The sequence below is a fragment of the Canis lupus genome, chromosome 18 (genome assembly GCF_003254725.2).
Source record: "Canis lupus dingo isolate Sandy chromosome 18, ASM325472v2, whole genome shotgun sequence".
Classification (NCBI taxonomy): Eukaryota; Metazoa; Chordata; class Mammalia; order Carnivora; family Canidae; genus Canis; species Canis lupus.
Genome location: NC_064260.1, coordinates 25426347 through 25447073, shown reverse-complemented (window position 1 = coordinate 25447073; position 20727 = coordinate 25426347). Strand labels below are relative to the sequence as shown.

The window sequence follows — 20727 nt, the reverse complement described above, 5'->3', positions numbered from 1 at the left end:
CCTCCGCCCGGCGGGGGCAGGGGCTTCCCCGCGACCTTCCCCAGGACGATGTGGGGGAGCCGAGGCGCGGGCCCGGGGTCAGCCCGCAGCTCGGACCCCGGCCCCAGGGCCCCGCGGCTCAGGGACGCACCGAGGGCCTGGCCGGGCGGAGCCTCCGTCCTGCGCGCCCCCGCCACCCGCGCGCGCCGCCACCTGTCACCGGGTCCCCGCGCGCGCCCCCGTCCCCGTCCGCCCTCCGCGCGCGCCGCCACCTGTCACCAGGTCCCCCCCTGCCCCCTGGGCCCGCCCCCGCCCCCGCGCGCACCGCCACCTGTCCCCAGGTTCCCTCTCCCCCGCGCCCCGCCCACCCGCCCCCTGGGCGCGCCCGGGCCTCCGCACGCGCCTCTCCCGCAGCCGAGTCCCCGCCCAGTGCGCCCGCCCGCGACTCGCCTGTCTCTGCCCCCGGAGGGCGGGGCACCACGACGTGTGGGTCCCCTCGGGCAGTGGAGAGGACGGGAGCCGGTTGTGGCCGCGGGCACAGCCTCAGCGCAGCCCCTTCCTTGAGACACGGCGGGGGCGCAGCGAGCGGGGCGCGGGGGGAGCGGACACGCGAGGCTCTGGGTGCTCAGCAGCAGATCAGACGGCGGGGGGGGGGGGGGGGGGAGGCGGGGGGTCGGGGGTCGCCTCCTGCCGCTTGCGCACGGAGCTGGAGCTTTCTAGGAACTGGGTGTGGGGGGGATTCCGAAGGGCGGCCTGTGCCCGTGCAAGGCCCCGTGGGCTTGTTGCGTCCACCCTGGAGCATGGGCCTGGGGTCAGGGTCGGGGTCAGGGCAGGCTCTAGCTGCAGAAACAGAGCAGAGGCTGCCATCGGGGGCTTGGAGAGGCCGCAAGGCTGCTGGGGCCTCCGCTTCCTGCCTGGGTGCTGGAGGCAGTTCACCGGCTGCTGTGGGAGCCAGCCTGGGCATTGGGCCCACAGGGCTCCCTCCAGGAGGGGCTGGCACGGTGGCTCAGGCACATCCCGGAGACCGAGGCTCAGTGGGGCCAGGGTGCAGTCAGGACTTCCTACAGCTCCGTGGGCTCCGAGCCCAGGATGCACCATCACCCAAGGGTCTCGCGGGCCTGGGGGTGGGGGGGCGGGGGGTGAAGAGCGGGGCTGGGACGGGGGAAAGCCAGTACTGAAGATGGCCCACTGGCCGGCCCCTGAGCCTGGGTAGGTGAGGTCAGGGACGCGGCCTGAAGGGGCCCAGTGCCCGATTTCTATGGGGAGTGATACCAGCCATTGTTGCTGGGCCTCGAGTCCCAAGTCCGTCTGGGCCGGGAAGTCTGTGGTGTGAGGAGATGCCGGCTGCCCCCAACCTGGGCTCGGGGCCCAGGAGCCTCTGTCCAGGACTTTCTCTGTCCCTAATCTGGAAAAGAGGGGGACTGTCCTCACATCCCACCCTGAAGGGAGGGTCCACGTGATACCATAGCCTCCCTTTAGCTGCTCAGAGTTTGGGGACTCTATGGGGGAAGTGGATAGGGAGGGGGCCCAAGAGCTCTGCCCAAGGCCCAGTTAGTAGCAGGAATTTCCACCGGACCCACCCCCTCCCCGCAGCAGGTCACAGGCCAGATGCACACTGGGGGCTTACTTGGGCCCGAGGGAGCAGCCCGAAGGCCCCCGCCGTCCCGAGTGTCACATCCTAGTCAGTGCCCTGAAGCAGGCCACAGTGCCCAGCCCGCTCTCCTCGTGTGTGCACAGCATGGCCCTGACGAGCAGCCTCCTTAGGAGCCCCCGCATCATGCCAGGCCCTCTACAAGCTCCCCTCCACCCCCCGGGCTTGGCCTCGGGAAGTATGGGGCGGGCGTGGCCTGGGGTGGGCCCCAGAGGAAGGAGCCGCCTGACTCAGAGTTACAGGAAGAAGTGATGCAGGCCGGGCAGGCGGGGCGAGAACCACCAGCTGCCCGCCTGCCTGGGATGGGGGAGGCTGCCTGGGTGGGGTTTGGGTCTAGGAGAGGATGTGACTGCAAAGCCAGGAAGCTACAGGGAAAGTTCTGATTAAAACACACACACACACAAACAAAAGACAGGTCCTTGTGGTGCTTGGCGATGTGTCCTGGGGCTGTGGTGCCGCGGACCGGGCTGGGGGCCCAGCTGAGCAAAGAGTTTGCTCCCAAACACTCGTCAATGACCTCGATGACCGACATTTCCCCCCAGGAGGAAAGAGCCGGAACCAGGTGACTTTGTGTACTCCCACGCGGCTCCGCGTGAGCCTGTCCTTATCGTGGACACCGTTGTGGCCTGAGGCTGGTCCTCAGAGTCAGGCTTGGCTGAGAGGAGGCCTGGAGCATGTGTGGGCACGTGTGTGTGTGTCTCTAAGAGCAGGGGCGACAGGAGGCTGTCCGTTCGCACCGGCAGCTAGGGTAGGTGTGAGGTGCAGGTTTTGTGCAGGTGCTCGTGGCTCTGCACCCCGGGGGAGCTGTTGCGAGTGTGCATGAGGCCAGGAGAGTGCCGGAGGTGGGGGGAGTGTGCATGTCGGCACACAGACTGAGACAGGAATTTAAGGCAGGTGTGTGCGCAGAGAGGGCTGTGTGTGCATGGGGTGTGCAAAACAGGCTACACAGGGGACGGTGTGCAGGGGGGTGTGCAGGGTGAGGACACCTGTCCCTGCTTGTGTAGTTTGGCCTTAACCTCCAGGAAGGCCTGAGGCTGCCTTTCCAGGGGTAAAAGCTCTTCTGATCTTGAAGACGTGGAAGGGCCACCTGTGGCCACCCACAAAGTGGACAGAAGTCTTTGGTTTGGGAAATGACAGACGGGTAGGGGGACGCCGTTGTGGGAGCCCGCGGGGGTGGGCCGCTCGAGGCCTGCGCAGACTCAGGCCAGCAGGCCCCCCGCTTCCCGCTCCTGCTGCTGACTGCGGCCCGGCTCAGCCTCGGGCGATGCTGTGTCGCACACGCACGTGCACACGGGACAAACCGCTCCAGTGGGACTGTGGCTCAGAGTCCGGCAGCCCACACCTACACCACCTACTGCTGGTGGGCAAGCTTCACGTGACCTCTGACCCTCAGGGCCTGCCCAGCGGCCCTCCTGGTATGCAACGTCCCTGTCCCAGGACATAGTGGGAACGCAGCCACCTCCAGCCTCATGAGCGGTGCAGGGCTGTGCACCCCTGGTCCGTCCATGGGCCGTTGCGGTGACCCGGGAACTCGTGAGGTTCAGTCTGAGGCCCTCCCAGCCACCCGGGCCTTGCCCACTCCAGCCACGTGTAACCTGCCCCAAGTGACGCTGTGCTGGTGTCACCAGCAGCCACGAGGTGGCTGCTGCAAAGTTACATGTTAACTCGTGTTGTTCTTGTTTAACTTTCTCCTTTGGGATGGCAGCAGCCTCTGACCCGTCCTGGCGCCCTGACTGACCGGCCGCAAAGACAGAGAGTGAGTCTTGCCCACCCCCTGGGGGACCAGTCTGCTCAGCCAAGGAGCCCCGTGGAACCGGGGGGTGGCACCAGTGCCCAGCCTGCCTCGAGGAGGCCCCGGCCAGACCATGGCAGGTAGACGGGTCAGAGAGGGACAGGCACGGGCCCCACTCCTACCTCCTGTCCCTCAGGCTGGCTCCACACTGCCAGGTTGCCTGGGCTCTCAGCCTGGCCTCCAGCCGAGGGTACAAAGGCTTATGCTCGCACCTCCCACATAGTCCGAGGTCATGACCCCACGATTAGGACAGGCCCAGAGCCTCCAGACCATGGTCATGGGGTCAGTAAAGCCCAGGGACACTAGGAGTGGGAGCTGCTGGGGGGGCCCCAGGGGCAAGGTGGGTAGATGTGGGCCACTGAGATGATTTATGGTCACCAGGACTCTTTACCCTGATTTAAAAATCAGAAAATTTAGGTCTCAGGGAGAAAGCTTGCCGGTGGCCAGGAGTATCAGGCCCTGCAATCCCGCGCTCCCATCCCAGGAGGAAGGTGCTGACATACTCATTGCCTGAGCCCCCAAACCACCAGAGTTCACGCTTGCCACTGCTCCCTGCGCACAGCACCTCCAGGCAGGTCGAGGAGCCTGGCCACGCACAGGGTGGACACTGCAGCCGTGGGCAGCAGACGTACACAGAACGTGTGGGAGCTGGGCTCATGTCCTGGGGGACGGGCAGCCAGGTGGGCCCCACTGGGTGGGTCGGCTCAGCTATGACTCTGGCTGCTGCCTTCTGGGGTCCCCTCTGAGGACAGAGCAGCCACCTGGACGGCGGGCAGAACAGCCCAGACCCAGCCACTGCTGGCGGGAGACCTGCTGAGTGCCAAGCCGTGTCCCCCGGGGGCCTTGTGCAGGGACATCATGTGGCCACCAAGCAACACACACCACTGAGCATCTTGTGTTTTTCCTGGCCCACAGGCCGTCTGTGGTTGGTGGGACCCCGGCCTCCCAGGCAGGGCTAACCACTGGGTCCTCTCTCAGTAGGTGTCTGTGACAGGGCCCCTGACTTCCTCTCCCCGACTGGAAACCAGGCCCTGGGGCCCGCCCTTGGCAGTGTAGTGGCTCTGAACTGCACAGCCTGGGTGGTTTCTGGGCCCCACTGTCCCCTGCCCTCCGTCCAGTGGCTGAAAGACAGGCTGCCGCTGGGCAATGGGAGCCACTACAGCCTCCATGAAGACTCCTGGTAAGAGACAGAACTGTCGAGGGTCAGGTGACTACCCTGGTCATACCCATGGCCACCTAGATGCTGCTCTATAACCACCTGGACCTGGGAAGAGTGCCACTCTTGGCACAGACGAAGGGTTAGTGACTGCAGGGACAGGTGGCCCCCTCGGATGTGCACCTTGTGCCAGCACAATCCTATGGCCTGAATTAGGCATTCACCCCCAAAACCCAGACCCCGGATCAGGGTCGGTAAACCCAAACAGACCCTCCCCCACCAGGTTGTGGCCACGTCTCTCAGCTCGTGGACCCACTGCTCGGGGCCCACATCTGTAGCCTCTGGGGTTCAGTCGGACAGGCGGGACCCAGGGGCAGCCACTGATGCTCTCAGGCCCCAGGTGACAGGGTTGCGTTGATCCCCCCAGGGTCAAGGACAACCTATCAGAGGTGCTTGTGTCCAGTGTTCTGGGGGTCAACCTGACCCATGCTGAGGACTATGGGACCTTTACCTGCGCCATCCGGAATGTCAGCTCCTCCCCCTTCACTCTTTGGAGAGCTGGTGAGTGGGGTACACTGGGCGGGAGGTAGAAGGGGAGCCTAGGGGCACCGGGAACTCGGAGGCTTGGAGAAGGCTGGGCGGGGGCAGCAGTGACTCAGGCTCTAGCTCTGTCCCCAGGCCCAGCAGGCCACGTGGCTGCGGTGCTGGCCTCACTCCTGGTCCTGCTGGCCCTGCTCCTGGCCGCCCTGCTCTACGTGAAGTGTCGACTCAATGTGCTGCTCTGGTACCAAGACGCCTACGGGGAGGTGGAGGTGAACGGTGCGTGGGGCCGCGTCGGCTACGGGCCGCCCTAGGCTCAGGTCCCGTGCAGGCTGGAGGGGGGTCAGAGGAGCCGGCGGTGGCCGAGCGCTCACCCGCCACCGTCCGCAGACGGGAAGCTCTACGATGCCTACGTCTCCTACAGCGACAGCCCCGAGGACCGGAAATTCGTGAACTTCATCCTGAAGCCGCAGCTCGAGCGGCGTCGGGGCTACAAGCTCTTCCTGGACGACCGCGACCTCCTGCCGCGCGCGGGTACCGCGGGCCCCGCCCCCGCTCCCGGGCCCCGCCCCTCGGCCCCGCCCCATCTCGCTCCGGGCCCCGCCCCGTCTCGCCCCGGCCCCCGCACCCACCCAGGCCCTGGCCCCGCCCTCCTCGCCCCCCACCCAAGCTCCCGCCCACTCTCGCCCCGGGCCCCGCCCCATCTCGCTCCGAGCCCCGCCCCGTCTTGGCCCGGCCTCCGCGCCCACCCAGGCCCGGCCCCGCCCTCCTCGGCCCCGCCCCCACCCAGACCCCGCCCCGCCCTCCGCGGCCCCGCCCCCACCCAGGCCCCGCCCCCGTCTCGCTCCGGGCCCCGCCCCCCGCCCCCCGCCCAGGCCCCGCCCAGGCCCCGCCCCGCCCTCCGCGGCCCCGCCGACGCCCGGTTCCCGCAGAGCCTTCCGCGGACCTCCTGGTGAACCTGAGCCGCTGCCGGCGCCTCATCGTGGTGCTGTCGGAAGCCTTCCTGGGCAGGGCCTGGTGCAGCCACAGCTTCCGGTGGGTCCCGCGCCGGGGTGGGTGGGCCCGCGGCCGCGCCCCCCTGACGGTCCCGCCCCCGCAGGGAGGGCCTGTGCCGGCTGCTGGAGCTCACGCGCAGACCCATCTTCATCACCTTCGAGGGCCAAAGGCGCGACCCCATGCACCCCGCGCTCCACCTGCTGCGCCAGCACCGCCACCTGGTTACTCTCCTGCTCTGGAGGCCCGGCTCCGTGGTGCGGAGAGGGGTGGGGGGCCCCCGAAATACGGATGGGTGGTACTCGGCTCCGGAGAGGGGCTCCTCCGTGGGCCCGGGCCCCGTGGGTGAGGGCTCTGTGGCCTGCACCCGGGGGAAGGGCTTCCTTTGAGGTCCCTGGAGCCCGGTGAGCACGTGCCTGCAGGGGTGCTCTTTGAGGCCAGGGTGGCCAGGCCAACGGCTCCATCCTGGCCCCCAGGCGCCTTCTTCAGATTTTTGGAAAGAGCTACAGCTGGCGCTCCCGCGAAAGGTGCGGTACAGAGCAACGGAGGGAGACCCCCAGACCCGGCTGCAGGATGACAAGGACCCCATGCTTATTGTACAAGGCCACCTCCCAGCGGGTCGGACCCTGCACCTGGAGCTGGACCCTGACCCCGAGGGGGACTTGGGTATGTTCACCTGGCCCCACCCCTGGCCCTGAGAAGCTTGGCCTGGACTGGGGGCGTGGTGGTCCGCAGGGCTGAGGAACCCAGAGGCAGAGGGGGGTCCAGGTGGAGGGGACTCCTCCCTGCAGCCCAGAGGTGGGCCTGGCTCCCCAGCACACCCTCTGTCCTGGAGGCGCTTGGGCCCAAGGCCAGCCTGGGAACGTCCAGGACCTCAGACGCCACCATGCAAGAGGGCGAGCAGGGAGGGACCCATGGCTGTGGGCAGCACAGCCTCAGGCCTGGCCCTTCTCCCCAGGTGTCCGAGGGCCTATCTTTGGGGAGCCATTAGCTCCACCGCATGCAAGTGGGGTTTCGCTTGGAGAGGGCCGGGGCAGCGAGGTGGACGTCTCCGACCTCGGCTCCCGCAACTACAGCGCCCGCACAGACTTCTACTGCCTGGTGTCTGAGGAGGATGTGTAGCCCCCGCCGGCCGGAACAGCAAGATCTCAAGGACAGCTGGGTGCGGGGTGGGTGGGGTTTCTCTCCTCTTAGCAGGACCACCAGCCCTGAGACACTCAGGGAAGGGGAGCTGCTCCACTGTGCCTCCAGACAATAAAGTCCTTTTAGATCCTGCCTGGGCCTCAGCCTCTCCTCTCCGGGGCAGGAAGAGGGTATGCAGCCCCTGGGCGGGGCACCCCTCACTTCTGTCTCAGGCTGTCCGTGGCCCTCGGCCCCTCCCCTCTCTCATGCCCATGTCCCCTTGGTCACAAATCTGGTCGTCCATGCAGTCCTAACTTCCATCTTCCAGCCTGAGCCAGCTCAGGGACATCTCTTGTAGTAGCCTCTTTGGGTCTGTCTGCTTGGGGGTCTGAGCGCCCCCAGCCCCGTTCTGATCCAGCCACGTCCCCGGGGTGGCAGGGTGGTGGGGTGGTGGTGGGCACGCCCCTTGGTCTTCAGGCTCTGAGCTTTAAGGAAGAAGCCTCTGCTTGTAAAAATAGGAGTGGGAGCTTCTCCACCAAATGGCCTGGTTTGGCGAGATGGGATCCCGGGACTCAGCTGGACAGAGTGACTCCCCAGCCAGGACCCCAGGCCCAGTGAGGCAGGGCGGAGGGAGGTGCTGGGCCACATGAGTACAGCGCAACGGGGCAGCAGGGCAGCCTGGGGAGCTCGTGGCTCTGCAGGGACCGGTCGGCCCTCTCTGCACAAAGTCCCCAGCTCTGCTGTGACTGGGCCTCGGCTGGCATCAAGGCTCACCCTGCTGTCTGCCCCATTGCCTCCGTTCTTGCCAGCATTCCCCGCTGGATGCTCTCTCCTCCTTGTCCTGGGCATCCTGACCTGGAGAAGCTTCTGGGGGTGCTCAGGGGGTGAGTATCCCCAGGGTCAGGCCTGGTTGTGCTCAGGGACGCTGCTGTGTCCCTGGGTCGGGCCCGCTGAAGAAAACTGCAGGGCTGTGTTCATGGCCACCTTTATTCCCAGCACTGGCAGCTCCCACCTCTGCCCCTATGACCTGGTCACCACCCCATGCACCAGAGCAGCCTCAAGCCCTGCCCTACCCCCTGCCCTATAGAAGCCAAGTCCCTACAACCAGCCCCCAGCCCCTCCCTGGTGTCCTGGGCCCTTCAGAGTTGCACACGGGGCTCCAGCGAGAGGCCCCAGGCCGTCAGCCTCCTCCGCTGGGCTGGCCAGCGAGCAGTGCGGAGCTGAGCCTGTCTCCTGTAGGCCGGGCTACATTGCATCCTCCTCCTCCAGGAAGGCCTCGCTATGGGCCCAGGAAGTCCTCCTTCCGATATCCCTTCTGCAGTGGAGAGGAGGCCCAGAGTGAGGGTGCCTGCCTGCTGGGCCCTGCTCTCCCCAGGCCCCACCCTTCCTGGTCCGCTGGGCCTGGACCCCTCTCTCTGGGTCTCTGGTGTCCTGTGTTGCCCACTTCCTGAGTCTGCGTGTTCCGCAGGACTTCCCGTGTCCACCCCCTCCTGCTCAGCTCCCCCTCACCCCAGTGTTCTGCACCCAGGTCCTGCTCCCAGGTCCAACACCGGTGGCCCTGCCTGCCCTGGATCGCTGGGACATACCGCCCGGAAGTCCCGGTGGAGCTTGCTGTACTGCCACAGGTTGGCGAGGAGGCTGGAGGCCGCTCTGGAGGACTTCTCACTGTCGGGGCTTGGTGGGGGGGAAAGGAGTCAGCAGGGGACAGGCGGCCACGAGGGAGGTGTGGACGGTGGGGGGACGGGACAGCCACGAGGCAGGTGCAGACGGTGGGGGGACGTGCCAGCCATGAGGCAGGTATGGATGGTGGGGGGCTCACCTGTCCCACTTCTTCTTGATGAAGACCAGCTTTCGGAGCCCGTCGAAGTAGAGCAAGTCCCGGGCGGCGATGGGACTGGCCACCACCAGGTTGTTCAGCACAGCTATGATGTTGACCAGCACGTCGGCCGGCGGACACTTCTCGCCCACGCTGCCAGGAAGCTTCTCAATCAGGTGACTCACCACCTTGGTGGCTGCCGGGAGGAGGTCGGGAGGTCGGGAAGCCAGCCTCCACCTGCACTCCTGGCCGCCTTAGCGCTCCGGTCCCCCCCACCCCCCACGGCTTCCCCAGCGCCGCCGCCTCCCAGAGGCCAGCCCAGGAAGTGCAGGCGTGAGCCTGTGACCCGGCAGGGTGAGGGCAGGGCGGGCAGGGTGAGGGCAGATTGGGCGCCGGCCCCACTCACACATCTCGTCCTTGTTTCTGGCGTTCCGAGACAGGTTTCGGATGAGGCCGGTCAGCGAGCGCAGCTGGTGGTGGTCGGCGGTGCGAACCCTGTCGAGCAGCGGGTTCAGGATGCGCTCCTGCTCCAGGGCCAGGCGGCTCAGCACGCCCGCCCACTGCGGGTGCAAGGGCAGCAGTGAGGGCGGCCGGCCAGGCCGGCTCTTGTCCGTCCCTCTGTCCCCCGCGGAGCCTCCCCGCGTGACCTGGCTCGGCCTGCGCCTACGGCCAGTGTGTACCCGAATCCTCGGCCGCGCCTCTGCGGGCTGCCCCCCGCCCTGTTCCTCCGGCCGCACATCCTGTCCCTCCCGCTGGTGTCTCGGCTCCTGCCAACCCCCGAGACCCCCTGCCATCCCTGCTCGGCGCCCCTCACCCGGCGGTCGCCTGCGGTGATGTTCTGCAGCGCCCCCGCGGCCGCCTCGGTCGTGTGCGGGTTGAGCTCGCAGCGCTGCAGCAGCCGGTTGTACAGCCCCACGATCTGGGGGCTCCACAGCCACTCGAGACCCTTGGGGTCCTTAGACACCTCGGCGAAGGTGAGCGCGTCGGCCGTGAGGGGCAGCTGGGGGCAGGCGCGGAGGGTCAGCCGGGCGGGCCCAGGCCCCGCTCCCCTCCCCTTCCCCGCGGCCCCGCCCGTGCCCACCTCTCGCAGCCGCCGGCTCTGAGGCGTGAAGCAGCCCACCACCTCGCCGGGGGGCGCCCCCGCCACGTCCCTGCGGCCCCTGCCCTCCAGCCGCTGCAGGGCCGAGGGCGGCATCTCGTCGTACAGTCGGTAGGACAGGTTCCGCAGCACGCACACGGCGTTCTCCACGCTCTGCAGAGGGCAGACCCTGGTCAGAGTGGGCTGGGAGCCCCCCGGGCCCTGAGGCCGCGGCCGCCTCTCACCTTGTCCTCACACTTGCCCACGTCCAGGGCGTGGTTGATGTAGGTGACCAGGGCATCCACGAGCCCGTGGCACTCGCGCATCTTCTGGCGAGTAGCCTGGGAAGCCGAACTGAGGTTCCTGCAGGCGGAGGAAGGTCAGAGGCCCCCCAGCGGGAACCGACCAAGGGCTGTGCCCCTGGGCCCAAGGCCCCCTCCGTCCCCTGAGCGGGCGCTGCTGGCCCTGGTGCCTCTGTGTGCCCATCGCCCAGTCGCCCGTCCGAGTGTCCAGAGTGGGGTTATAGGGTCAGATGAGCCCGCAGCCCCCAGAGCTTCGACACCTGACACGCCAGCCACTGTCAGCTTCCCGTCCCGCCTGTGTCGGCACCTGTGCCTCGTTTCGCCAGCCCCTGGCCAGCTCCGCCCGACCATCCCGACCTCAGAGCCGAGGGTCCCTGCTCCAGGCACCCAGCCCTCTGCCCCTGGCTGCCAGCACGGCCTGTACCCGCTCACCGTCCCCTCCCCGGCCCACCTGAGGAACCCGGTGGCATTATAGAAGATTTCGGCCTCAGAAGCGTTCTGTTGGATGAGGGGTGGCCCCCCGGCCCCTGAGAGGGGGCTCAGCACCAGGTCCGTGAGCTGCTCCAGGGTGTCCCGGGCCAGGCGGTCCTTGAGATGGTCGCTGGAGGACAGATTCCACAGGATGCCTGCGGCGGGGGTGCCGCAGCCGTGGTCAGCGACAGCCTGCTGGGCCCCGCCCGGCCCTCCAGGGGGACTGGGGCCGACGCTCCCGCTGGCCTTGGGAGCTTCACCCAACAGCCCCATGAGAAAGCCTACGTGGGACCTGCAGGTCGTGGGGCGGTGACACCATGGAGAGCACAACACTCGGGGGCAGGGATGTGCCAAAGAGGAGTGGGGGTCGAGGGGGTGTGGGGACGAGGAAGAGAGGACGGGGCAGAAAGGCAGGGGGCAGCGGCGTTGGCCCGGGGCTGTGGGCGGGCAGGCCCACCTGTGACGTTCTTGCGCAGCTCATCGTCCTGCTCGCGCAGCGTCCGCAGCAGCTCGAAGATGCCGTTCTCCTCCACCAGGGCCAGCTTGTTGTCTGCGTTGTCATAGATGAGGTTGCGCATGGCGCCTGTGGCGTGGCGCTGCACCTCCTGGTTGGCGTGGTTGAAGAGCTTCACCAGCCGGGGCACAGCCTGAAGGCTGCGGGCCTGCACACACAGCCGCGTGGCTGTCAGCACACGTGTGCATGTCGCACGGGCGTATGTAGACATACGCGAGGACATGAGGGCGGTGCTGGTGATGGAGACAGACGCAGGTGTGTACGTGTGTGCAGGCTTCTGCAGACGCGTGTTGACATGTGCAAGCGTGTGCAGGGGCACAGACATGTGCAGAGGTGGACAGGTGTGTGCAGAGGTGTACAGACGTGTGCAAGGGCACAGACACATGCAGAAGGCGTGTGTAGGCATGTGCAGAGGTATACAGACGTGTGCAAAGGCACAGACACGTGCAGAGGTGTACAAGCATGTGCAGGCATGTGCAGAGTTGTACAGATGTGTGCAGGGGCACAGACATGCAGAAGTGTACAGGCATGTGCAGAGGTGTACAGACTGTGCAGGAGCATAGACACATGCAGAGGTGTGCAGGCATGTGCAGAGGTGTCCAGACGTGTGCAGGGGGGTGGACACGTGCAGAGGTATGCAGGCGTGTGCAGAGGTGTACAGACGCACAAACACGTGCAGAGGTGTGCAGAGATGTATAGGCATGTGCAGGCGTGTGCAGAGGTGTCCAGACGTGTGCAGGGGAGTGGACACGTGCAGAGGTGTACAAGCATGTGCTGGCATGTGCAGAGGTGTACAGGCGTGTGCAGAGGTGTACAGACATGTGCAAGGGCACAGACACATGCAGAGGTGTGCAGGCATGTGCAAGGGCACAGACACGTGCAGAAGTGTGCAGGGGTGTGCAGGCGTGTGCAGGGGCACAGACATGCAGGGGTGTGCAGGCGTGTGCAAGGGCACAGACACATGCAGAAGGCGTGTGCAGATGTGTGCAAAGGCACAGACACGTGCAGAGGTGTACAAACATGTGCAGGCATGGACAGAGTTGTACAGACGTGTGCAGGAGCACAGATACATGCAGAGGTGTGCAGGCATGTGCAGAGGTGTACAGACGTGTGCAGGGGGGTGGACACGTGCAGAGGTGTCCAGGCGTGTGCAGACGTGTACAGACGCACAGACACATGCAGAGGTGTGCAGAGATGTATAGGCATGTGCAGGCATGTGCAGAGGTGTACAGATGTGTGCAGGGGCACGGATGTGCAGAGGTGTACAGGCATGTGCAAAAGTGTACAGACATGTGCAAGGGCACAGACACATGCAGGGGTGTGCAGGCGTGTACAGGGGCATGGACACGTGCTGAGGTGTGCAGGCGTGTGCAGGCATGTGCAGGGGCACGGACATGTGCAGAGGTGTGTAGGGGTGTGTAGGTATGTGTAGGGGCATGGACACGTGCAGAGTGAGCAGGGGTGCTGTGTGTATGCACGTCACACGCTCCTCCCCGCTGTCTGCCGGGGAGTCCACCCGGCGTGTGCCCAGTCAGCGTGGGGGCGGGTGAGAGGTGCTCGGGGACCTGGGGAGGGGTCTGCATGTCCATCTCTGCACATGTCTGTGCCCCTGCACACACTTGCACATGTCAACACGCGTCTGCAGAAGCCTGACAGCTGCGGGGGCGGGGAGGGGTCGGCAAGGGGGCCGTCACCTGCTTCTTGGCCGCTGCGTCGCTGTAGCATTTGTGTTGGATATAGGCTGCGCCCAGCACCTGGAGGTTGGGGTCCGAGGCCATGAGGTACTTGACCGCTGAGGGCAGGTCGATGTCATCAAATCTAGGGAGGTGGGGGTGGGGGTCAGCGGGGGCCCGGGGGGCCAGGCCGGGCACGGTCCCTCCCAAGCCGGCCCGCTCACCCGCTGCTGAGCCTCTGCAGGCTGCGGTGGCCGCCGTAGCTGTCCAGTCCTCGCACATCCGGCAGGTGGCCAGAGTCGGCCAGACTCAGGCTGAGGCTGCGCACGGAGGGTGCTCGGGCCACAGGCTCCAGGGCCGCCCCTGGCGCCACCCCGGCTGTGCCACGGCTGCGGTGGCTGCTCTGGAACCGCTGCAGGGTCCGCATGGCCGGTGCGCGGATGGGGCGGCCGGGCGGCCCCTCGCTGGCGTCCGGCCAGTCGGGGCCTTGCATGCGGCCGCAGGCGGCCTGGCGCTCGTAGGCGAGGGCCCTGTAGGCGGAGGCGGCCGGGGGCTCCAGCTGCTCGGACACGACGCTGTAGCGGTCGTCCAGGCCTGCGGCCCCCAGCCGCAGTGAGCGCAGGGACAGGGTGTCGTAGTCGGCCCGGCCACCCGGCCCGGCGCGCTCGTGGAAGGATACGGGCCGGGCAGGCGCCGCAGGCTGGGGGCCCCCGTACCCCGCACCCCCGAGGGTGCTGCCGCCGTTGTGGGCAGAGCTCAGCCTGCGGCTGCAGCTCAGATCCACGGCCGAGCGGGACGACCAGGAGGCAGGGCTGTAGGTGGGCTTGGCGATGGGCCAGAAAGTCTGTGGGGGGGGTCGGCAGTGAGGGGGCGTCGGGGCGCCCTGCTCCCGCCCGACCCTGGAGCCACCCTCGTCCCCCAGAGACCCCTGAGGATGGAGAGAGCGTCACTCACCGAGGGGTCCCCTCCGAGGCCCTGGGAGCGGGAGCTGAAGCCAGCCTGCAGGGTGTGGTAGTGACCGCGGGCCGGGCCTGCCGACGGGACGGCGTGTCGGGGCTGAGCCGGAGGGCCTCCTCCAGCCTCAGCCTTGGCCGGACCTCTCCGGAGCCCCCTCCCGACCAGCTGGACCCCCCCGGCTGCCTGGTTGCCTGGGAAGTGTGCCAGGGACAGCGTCAGCTCTCCGGGCCGGCCAGCGCGCACTCCCGGCCCCCGCCTTCAGGAAGCCACGCTGACCTCCTGTGCGCTCCGGCCTGGGCTGCGGACACACAGGAGTGTCCCTCTCCCACCTGGAGGAGCCACGCCTGCCCCTCCGGCTGCTTGGAAGCTGGGGGTGCTGGCGCCAGCCTGACTGTGGTGAGTGGACAGACAGACGGGGTGGGCAGTGGGGGAAGGGGGGAGGGGCGACAGGGAGGAGAGAGGGGCGGTGGACAGGTGGGTGGCTGCTGGGGTAGAAAATCAGGCGGACACAGCACGGGGTTGGGTGGGCTCCAGGGTCTCTGGACAGAGGGCAGATCCGCCCCGTAGGGTCCCTGCTGGGGTCGCGCGTCCCCCTGCCATTCGGGGTGACCTCCTGGAGGGCCTCAGGCTGTGGAGCCGGCCTCGGGGGGCTCCCCTCCCAGTGCGCTCCCCAGACCCGCCCAGGTTAATGAGGCTTCTGGGCAGGGGCTATTAACCCTTTGACGCTGGTGAACCTCAGCCTGGGGGGACCTTACTCCCACCTCCAAATTATACTCCCCCCCTAATTGGTAGGGTAGCCAGGGTGGTAATTAACCCTTCCCTCCTCCCTCCTCCACCCCATGACCCCTGGGCACCCGACTACTTAGCCGACAGAAGGCTGGGGCCCAGGCTGGGGTGTGGGGGGGCCCGGGAACCCCGGCTGCTCGGGTGACCCTGCCCCCAGCTGGCCAGCACCCTGACGCTGTGTGGGAAGGGACCCTCCAGAGGTGGTGGGAAAAGCACGGAGCGCCGGGGCCGGGCTCCCGACCTCCTGGGACGTGCGTCTCACCATCTACCCTCTGTCACTGTCGCTGCAGTTTGGCAAAGGTAGAGACGGTGTCTCCAGAACAGCTGCCCGAGCGCGCCGTGTGGGAGGCCCCTTAACGCGCGTCCGCCCACCCCGCGCACCCACGCGGCCTGCCTGGCACTGAGGAGCACCCCCTCCTGCGTTCCCATCGAGAGCATCTGGGTCACGTCCAGGTGTCCCTGGTCCAGGTGTCCCGGACCCGCCCCCTCCCAGGTCTGTGTGCTTCCCGAGTCTGGGTGTCCGCGTCCCCGTGGATGGACGTGTGTGTCGCGCCTCTGAGGCCGTGTGAGAGCCGCGCTACGCGGCCCTGACGCGCGTGTCCCGGGTTGGCTGGCAGCGAGGCCTGGCGGGCCTGCCATGTGCCGGTGGCGCTCCGGGCGGGCTTGCCGGGGGGCCCGGGGTCCCCGCTGCTGGGAGGCCGCGCCCAGGGCTGCTCCCACACCCGGTGGGGCGGGGCGGTGACTCAGGGCGAGGCCTCTGTGAGTCAGGGCGCTGAGCCCCGGCGCCAGCCCTGCGGCCTCTGGCCCTCGCGCCGCCACACCCGCCGCGGCCCCTCGCAGCCGTGCCCACCGCCCGGTGCCCACCCCGGGCGTCCGCTTACCTCTGGGCGCCTCGGGGGCCCCCTCGGGCTCCGCGGCCCCGTTGTGGCGGCCCTGCTGGCCCAGCTGCAGGAGGCGGGCCCGGACCTGCTCCTGGACTCGGGCGGCGCGCAGCCGCTCAGCCTCGGGCCCCGGGGCGCCGCGCCGGTCCAGCTGCAGGTCGGAGGGCAGCGCCAGGGAGCACACGCCGGCCTCGGGCTGCAGGGCCGACAGCAGGAAGTTACCGTCCTGCATGGCGGCAGGTGCGCCCTGGGTCCGCGGGGCCGCCGGGGCCTCCTGGGCCTGAAGCGTCTTCACCAACCGGCCTGTCGGAGTCCCCTCCCCACTGGCCTCGCCCAGAGCCGCCGGAGACAGACGCGGCCCAGCCCCGGCGCGGCAGGGGCGGGGACACCTGGGCCAGGTGAGAGGGAGGGGCCACCGCTTGCTTAAGGTGGAATTTGGGCGGAAGAACAGGCCCACGTCACTGTCCTCCCTCCCATTCCTTCCCCACATCCTGGGACAGAGCCGCAGGGGTCCGGGCCCTTGGGGCAGGTGCCCTCCCGATCCTGGGAAGGCCCAGGCCAGGCCCCTGGGGAGCCTCTGGCACCTCCGGGAGTCCGGAGGGGAGGGGGTCTGGGGCCAGTCCTGAGCGAGGCAGGGGTCGGCATCAGGGGCACAAGGGTCCCGGGGTGGCGCTCAGGGTGGGGGTTGGGTGGAGTTTTGGGGTAGAGGAGGGCCCTGTGGACCTTCACCCCATGCCCAAGAGACCCCAGAAGCACACGGTTAGGCTGGCACAGCCCCGGGCTCATGACCCTCCAGGTCTCCGGCCTGTGGACTCCAGCAGTTGGCCCGACCCCCAGCTTCTGCAGAGGCCTCCAAAGCGCTGGCTCGGGCCTCTCTGGCACCCTCCCGGCTCCTGCCCCCCGGCCATGCAGCACAAGGCCATTCCCTACACATGAGTCAGGGCTCAGCTCGAGTTGGGGCTCAGCTCCACAGGACTGCTGCAGGGCACTGACTCAGAGGAGCCTCCCGCCCGGTCTGGGGGTGCGGGAGCTGGGCTGTGTGTTGGGGGAGGAAGAACCCAGGGGCCTGCCAGAGAGGGGTGAGGGGTCGGCCCCGGGGGTGGGGAGCGGGGCCAGGCTTGGCGGGGCTTGCCCCCAGGTTTCCCTGCGTGCTCCCACCCAGCTGGACCAGCACCTGCCGGGCGTCCTGGGTAGGCCTGGACTGAGCCCAGCATGGGGCCCTGGTGGACGAGGGGGGTGGGGGCTGAGCCGCCCAGTGCTGGAGGGGTGGCAGGGTGGGGGTGGGTGACCTCAGGTACCTCCTGGGCCTCCCGAGAAGTCCCTGTGGGGCCCACTCTCTCTGCGGGAGGCCCTTACCCTGGGCCCTGACGACATTTGCCTTAATCCATGATGGGCCTTTTCAGGAGATGTGGTCCCTGGTGGGAATGGTGCTTGGGGGTCCTAGGAGTGGTCAGCGCTGGAGAGGAAGGGCCAGGTGGGTTAGGATGGAGGGGAGGGGAGGGTCCCCAAGAAGGCCGAGGTGAGGCTGGGGGTGGGGCTTCTGGGCCGGGGGATGGTGGTGTGCAGGTGGGAGACCTACCGTGCCGGTGGTCCGGATGCTGCTGGCCCCGTGGCTCGTCCCGGAGGCCACGGCTGTGGGCCAAGGGGTCCCGGTCTCCATCCCAGGCCCAGCGCGTCCGACAGGGGCGGCCTCTCACTGCAGGATGGTCCTGTGGGGGCCCTGGAGGGCGGGGTGGGAACGCCTGCACGCCCAGCTCATCAGACCGGTTGCTTTCCTGGGAGACGTGTTTTGTGTGGAAAAATCCTGGGAGACAAGTTTGTGCGGCGCCGAGTGCACCTCGAGGCACACGCCTGGCACGGGGCTGGGGCCCGCCCTGCATCTGGGGGCTCCCCGGGCCCACTGGGGCCCCGCAGAGGCCAGGCCTGGCAGCCTCCAGGCCGCAGGTGGGGTCTCAAAGGGCTTGCGGGGCGGCCCCGGGCGGCAGGCCGGAGCCACAGAGGATGGAGGAGCCGTGCTGGGGGGCACGGCCAGGCGGCCTTCCCTGCCCCAAAGCTGAGTGGGGCCTCCCTGACCTCTGACCTCTGCAGCTCCCTGTTTCTGAAATCCTCGGGTCTTGGGTGCACTCCTTCTGACCCCTGCAGGGCGGGGGGCTCTGGTCCTGGCCTGGACCTGCTACCACCACTCAGCCCCAGGCTGGGAGCCCCGTGGCCCCGGCCGCCCGCCTTCTGTCCGCCCCAGAGCTCTCTTTCCCTGGAGCCAGTGCTTGGGGAGGGGGCGCAGGAGAATTCACGCTTAGGCTTGAGGAGGGCTTCCTGGAGGAGGTGGGTCTGTGACCAAGGAAGATCCACCAGGGAAGGAAGAAGGCAGAGAGCGGAGCCGTCTATGTGGCAGGGCCAGGGCCCGAGATCGGCTCCTAGCGGGGGGGCCGGGACTTCGCACTCCTCTACCCGCCTGGGCCAGGGGACCTGGATCCTGGGAGGTCGCCCGCCCGCCAGCCCCTGGGGATCCCGCTCCCAGAAAGGTCTCTGAAGGTGGGCGAGGGACGAAGACCTGGAATGGAGGGAGGACCCCTCACCTGGCCTCAGGGTCCGGGAGCTGGGCGCTGGGGCCTAAGGAGCAGGAGACAGGAAAGCGCCAAGACGTTACAGCCCGGGGGGTGGGGCCTGCAGGTGGCCATGAGGGGGCAAGCCCACAGAGGGCCCCCCCCGGCGCCCGCCCACCTCCTCTGGCTGTGTCCCGCCTGCACCTCCCAGCCTCCCACGGCCTGGACTCCTCCACAGTCCATCCTGGACCCGCCGCGGCGCCACTGCCTGAGCCTGTGGGCCGGTGGCCCCCACGCCCAGCCCCCGGGGATCCCGTGTGGCACTCTTGGGACCTGGCACCCGCCGCGCCCCCACCTCCTTCCTGCGCCTGGGCTGAGTGCATAGGTGCCCCGCGGCCCCGGCACCTCGCGTGCACCCCCACGGGCCGCCCACCTGCTCCAGGACCTGTGCGCACTGGGTGCCGCAGGGGAAGGCGGTGTGACCAGGGCGCTGACCTGACCCCTGCGGCCACCCCGCTGCCCCCGACTCGGTGCGCCGGTGCTCGGCGGGTGGGCACCCGAGCGCCAGATGGTGGCCTGTCTGTGTCTGCTCCGGGAGGGTCTCCCCCTGCTCAACCCTTCACCCGTGTCTCTCGTCTTGTCCCACGTCCTGTCTTCCCAGGAACCGCGGGCAGCTCCATCCTCCCCATTCCATTTCCTCCGGGTCCACGACTTGGCTTCCTCGCTGGGCTTTCAAAGTGGCAGCTGCTCTTAGCTTCTGAAATTCCTAAGGTGGCCTTTATTCCTGTAACGGTTTCCTTTTTCTCTTCCATTTGCTCTCCGAGTGTTGTCAGAGTTTGATTTTCTTTGTTTTTATTGTTGATTTTTTAAAATTATTTTTTAAAGATTTTATTTGTTCTGAGAGACGCAGAGAGACGCAGAGACACAGGCAGAGGGAGAAGCAGGCTCCCTGCAGGGAGCCCGATGTGGGACTGGATCCTGGGACCCCGGGGCCACGCCCTGGGCCGAAGGCGGATGCTCCACGCTGAGCCGCCCTGGAGTCCCTTAATGTTGATTTTTAAAGCAGACTTAATTTTCAGAGCAGTTTTAGGTCTACAGCAAAACCAAGAGGCAGGTGCAGAAACTTCCCCTCCCCCGCCCCCGCCCCCTGCCCCTGCCCCCTGCCCCTGTGCCTGCCCCAGCCCCTGCCCCAGCCCCTACCCCTGCCCCCGCCCCCGCCCCGGCATCTCCCACCTGGCGGGTTGCTCAGCGAGCCTGCACAGCCCCACAGGCCCCACCACGCCCACGGTGTGCCTCAGGCTGGGGGTGGGGCTGTGCGCCGTGGGCCTGGGCTCACAGGTGATGACACGGATGTGCCAGAGTATGGCACGGAGCGGCTTCCCTGCCCTGAAGCCCTCCGCCTGCCTCTCCACCCCCAGTCTTGCCTGACCCCTGGTTCCCACTGGCCTTTGTCTGGTCTTGTAGGTTTGCCTTTACGAGAACGTCCTGGATGGAGCCACACAGCACGCAACCTCTTCAGAGCGGCTTCTTTCACTTGGCGATAAGCATTTAGGGGTGTGTGTGCGTGTGTGTGTGTGTGTTCTGCTGTGGGTGCCGAATACCATTCTGTGGTCTGCACAGAACCGCAGGTTACCATCGCCGACTGAAGGGCATGCTGGCTGCTTCCAGTTTGGGGCAATTATGAGCAAAGCTGCTGTGACCCCCCGTGCGCAGGTTTTGTGCGGACACAAGTTTTCACCTCATCGGGGTAACTATCCAGGAGCGTGAGTGCTGGATTCCGGGAAGAAGTGGTTTGGTTCTGTGAGAAGCCGGCAAGCGTCTTCCGAAGCGGCTGCGCACCCTGCATGCCCGCCGCCGCTCCGTGTGTCGTCAGCGTGTGACGTCATGTCCCAGATCCGGGCTGTTTAGCAGGCGTGCGGAGGGATCGGTGTCTTGATGCTCTCATTTCCCTCGTGGGTCGTATGTGGAGCAACTTTGCATGTGCTTGTTTGCCATCTGTGCATCCTGTTCAGTGAGGTGCCCATTAAGGTCTCGGGACCATTTTTTAAATTTTTTTATTTTTAAAGATTTTATTTATTTATTCATGAGAGACAGACAGAGACACAGAGAGAGAGGCAGAGACACGGGCAGAGGGAGAAGCAGGCTCCGTGCAGGGAGCCCGAAGTGGGACTCCATCCTGGGGTCTCCAGGATCACACCCTGGGCTGAAGGCGGCGATAACCGCTGAGCCACCCGGGCTGCCCGCCTTTGCTTCTTTGTCAAAGATCAGTTGGCCACACGTATGTGGCTTCTTTCTTTCTTTTCTAGGTTTTATTTATTTATTTAACAGAGCAAGAGAGCATAGAAGGGGGAGCTGCAGCGGAGGGAGAGGGAGAAGGAGGCTCCCCAAGGAGCTGGGAGGCCGACCCGGAGCTCGACCCCAGGACCCTGAGATCACAACCTGCGTCAAAGGCGGGTGCTTCCCTGACAGAGCC

The 20727-nt window shown here is 67.1% G+C and overlaps 2 protein-coding genes across 5 annotated transcripts; one reads left to right on the top strand and one right to left on the bottom strand.

The window, feature by feature from the left end:
* The first annotated feature begins 3358 nt into the window (after positions 1–3358).
* On the top strand, positions 3359–7386 carry SIGIRR (single Ig and TIR domain containing). 3 transcript variants are annotated; one of them, XM_025452613.3, is made up of 9 exons: positions 3359–3502; positions 4404–4602; positions 5006–5139; positions 5245–5397; positions 5509–5652; positions 6051–6153; positions 6218–6368; positions 6588–6777; positions 7070–7386. In XM_025452613.3, the coding sequence occupies exons 1-9, from the start codon at positions 3496–3498 to the stop codon at positions 7231–7233; spliced, it is 1245 nt and encodes a 414-aa protein (XP_025308398.1). In that variant the 5' UTR covers positions 3359–3495; the 3' UTR covers positions 7234–7386. The 3 variants fall into 3 exon arrangements, with proteins under 3 accessions (XP_025308398.1, XP_025308399.1, XP_025308397.1); XM_025452614.3 differs by having other exon boundaries at positions 4401–4602; positions 5257–5397; XM_025452612.3 differs by having other exon boundaries at positions 4401–4602.
* Positions 7387–8202: 816 nt separating this feature from the next.
* PKP3 (plakophilin 3) lies at positions 8203–17439 on the bottom strand. Of its 2 annotated transcripts, XM_049096360.1 has the most exons (15): positions 17291–17439; positions 17068–17167; positions 15712–15907; positions 14042–14118; positions 13312–13931; positions 13109–13232; positions 11358–11562; positions 10881–11055; positions 10373–10490; positions 10131–10301; positions 9864–10049; positions 9456–9609; positions 9053–9245; positions 8820–8907; positions 8203–8548 (listed from the first exon to the last, which is right to left on the bottom strand). In XM_049096360.1, the coding sequence occupies exons 2-15, from the start codon at positions 17083–17085 to the stop codon at positions 8513–8515; spliced, it is 2361 nt and encodes a 786-aa protein (XP_048952317.1). In that variant the 5' UTR covers positions 17086–17167; positions 17291–17439; the 3' UTR covers positions 8203–8512. The 2 variants fall into 2 exon arrangements, with proteins under 2 accessions (XP_048952317.1, XP_025308390.3); XM_025452605.3 differs by lacking the exon at positions 17068–17167 and having other exon boundaries at positions 17291–17408.
* Positions 17440–20727: the final 3288 nt, after the last annotated feature.

Bases quoted from the DNA above. Each gene is read 5' to 3' on its own strand.
- PKP3 (XM_025452605.3), bottom strand. From the start codon at position 17,371: ATGGAGACCGGGACCCCTTGGCCCACAGCCGTGGCCTCCGGGACGAGC. The intron at 14,119-15,711 runs GTAAGCGGACGC...TCCCGTCGGCAG, and splicing joins GGCCCCCGAGGCGCCCAGAG to GCCCGGCCCGCGGTCACTAC. The intron at 9,246-9,455 runs GTGAGTGGGGCC...TCCTCCCGGCAG, and splicing joins CAGAAACAAGGACGAGATGT to CCACCAAGGTGGTGAGTCAC.
- SIGIRR (XM_025452612.3), top strand. The intron at 5,653-6,050 runs GTACCGCGGGCC...CGGTTCCCGCAG, and splicing joins CGACCTCCTGCCGCGCGCGG to AGCCTTCCGCGGACCTCCTG. The intron at 6,369-6,587 runs GTGCGGAGAGGG...CCTGGCCCCCAG, and splicing joins TCTGGAGGCCCGGCTCCGTG to GCGCCTTCTTCAGATTTTTG.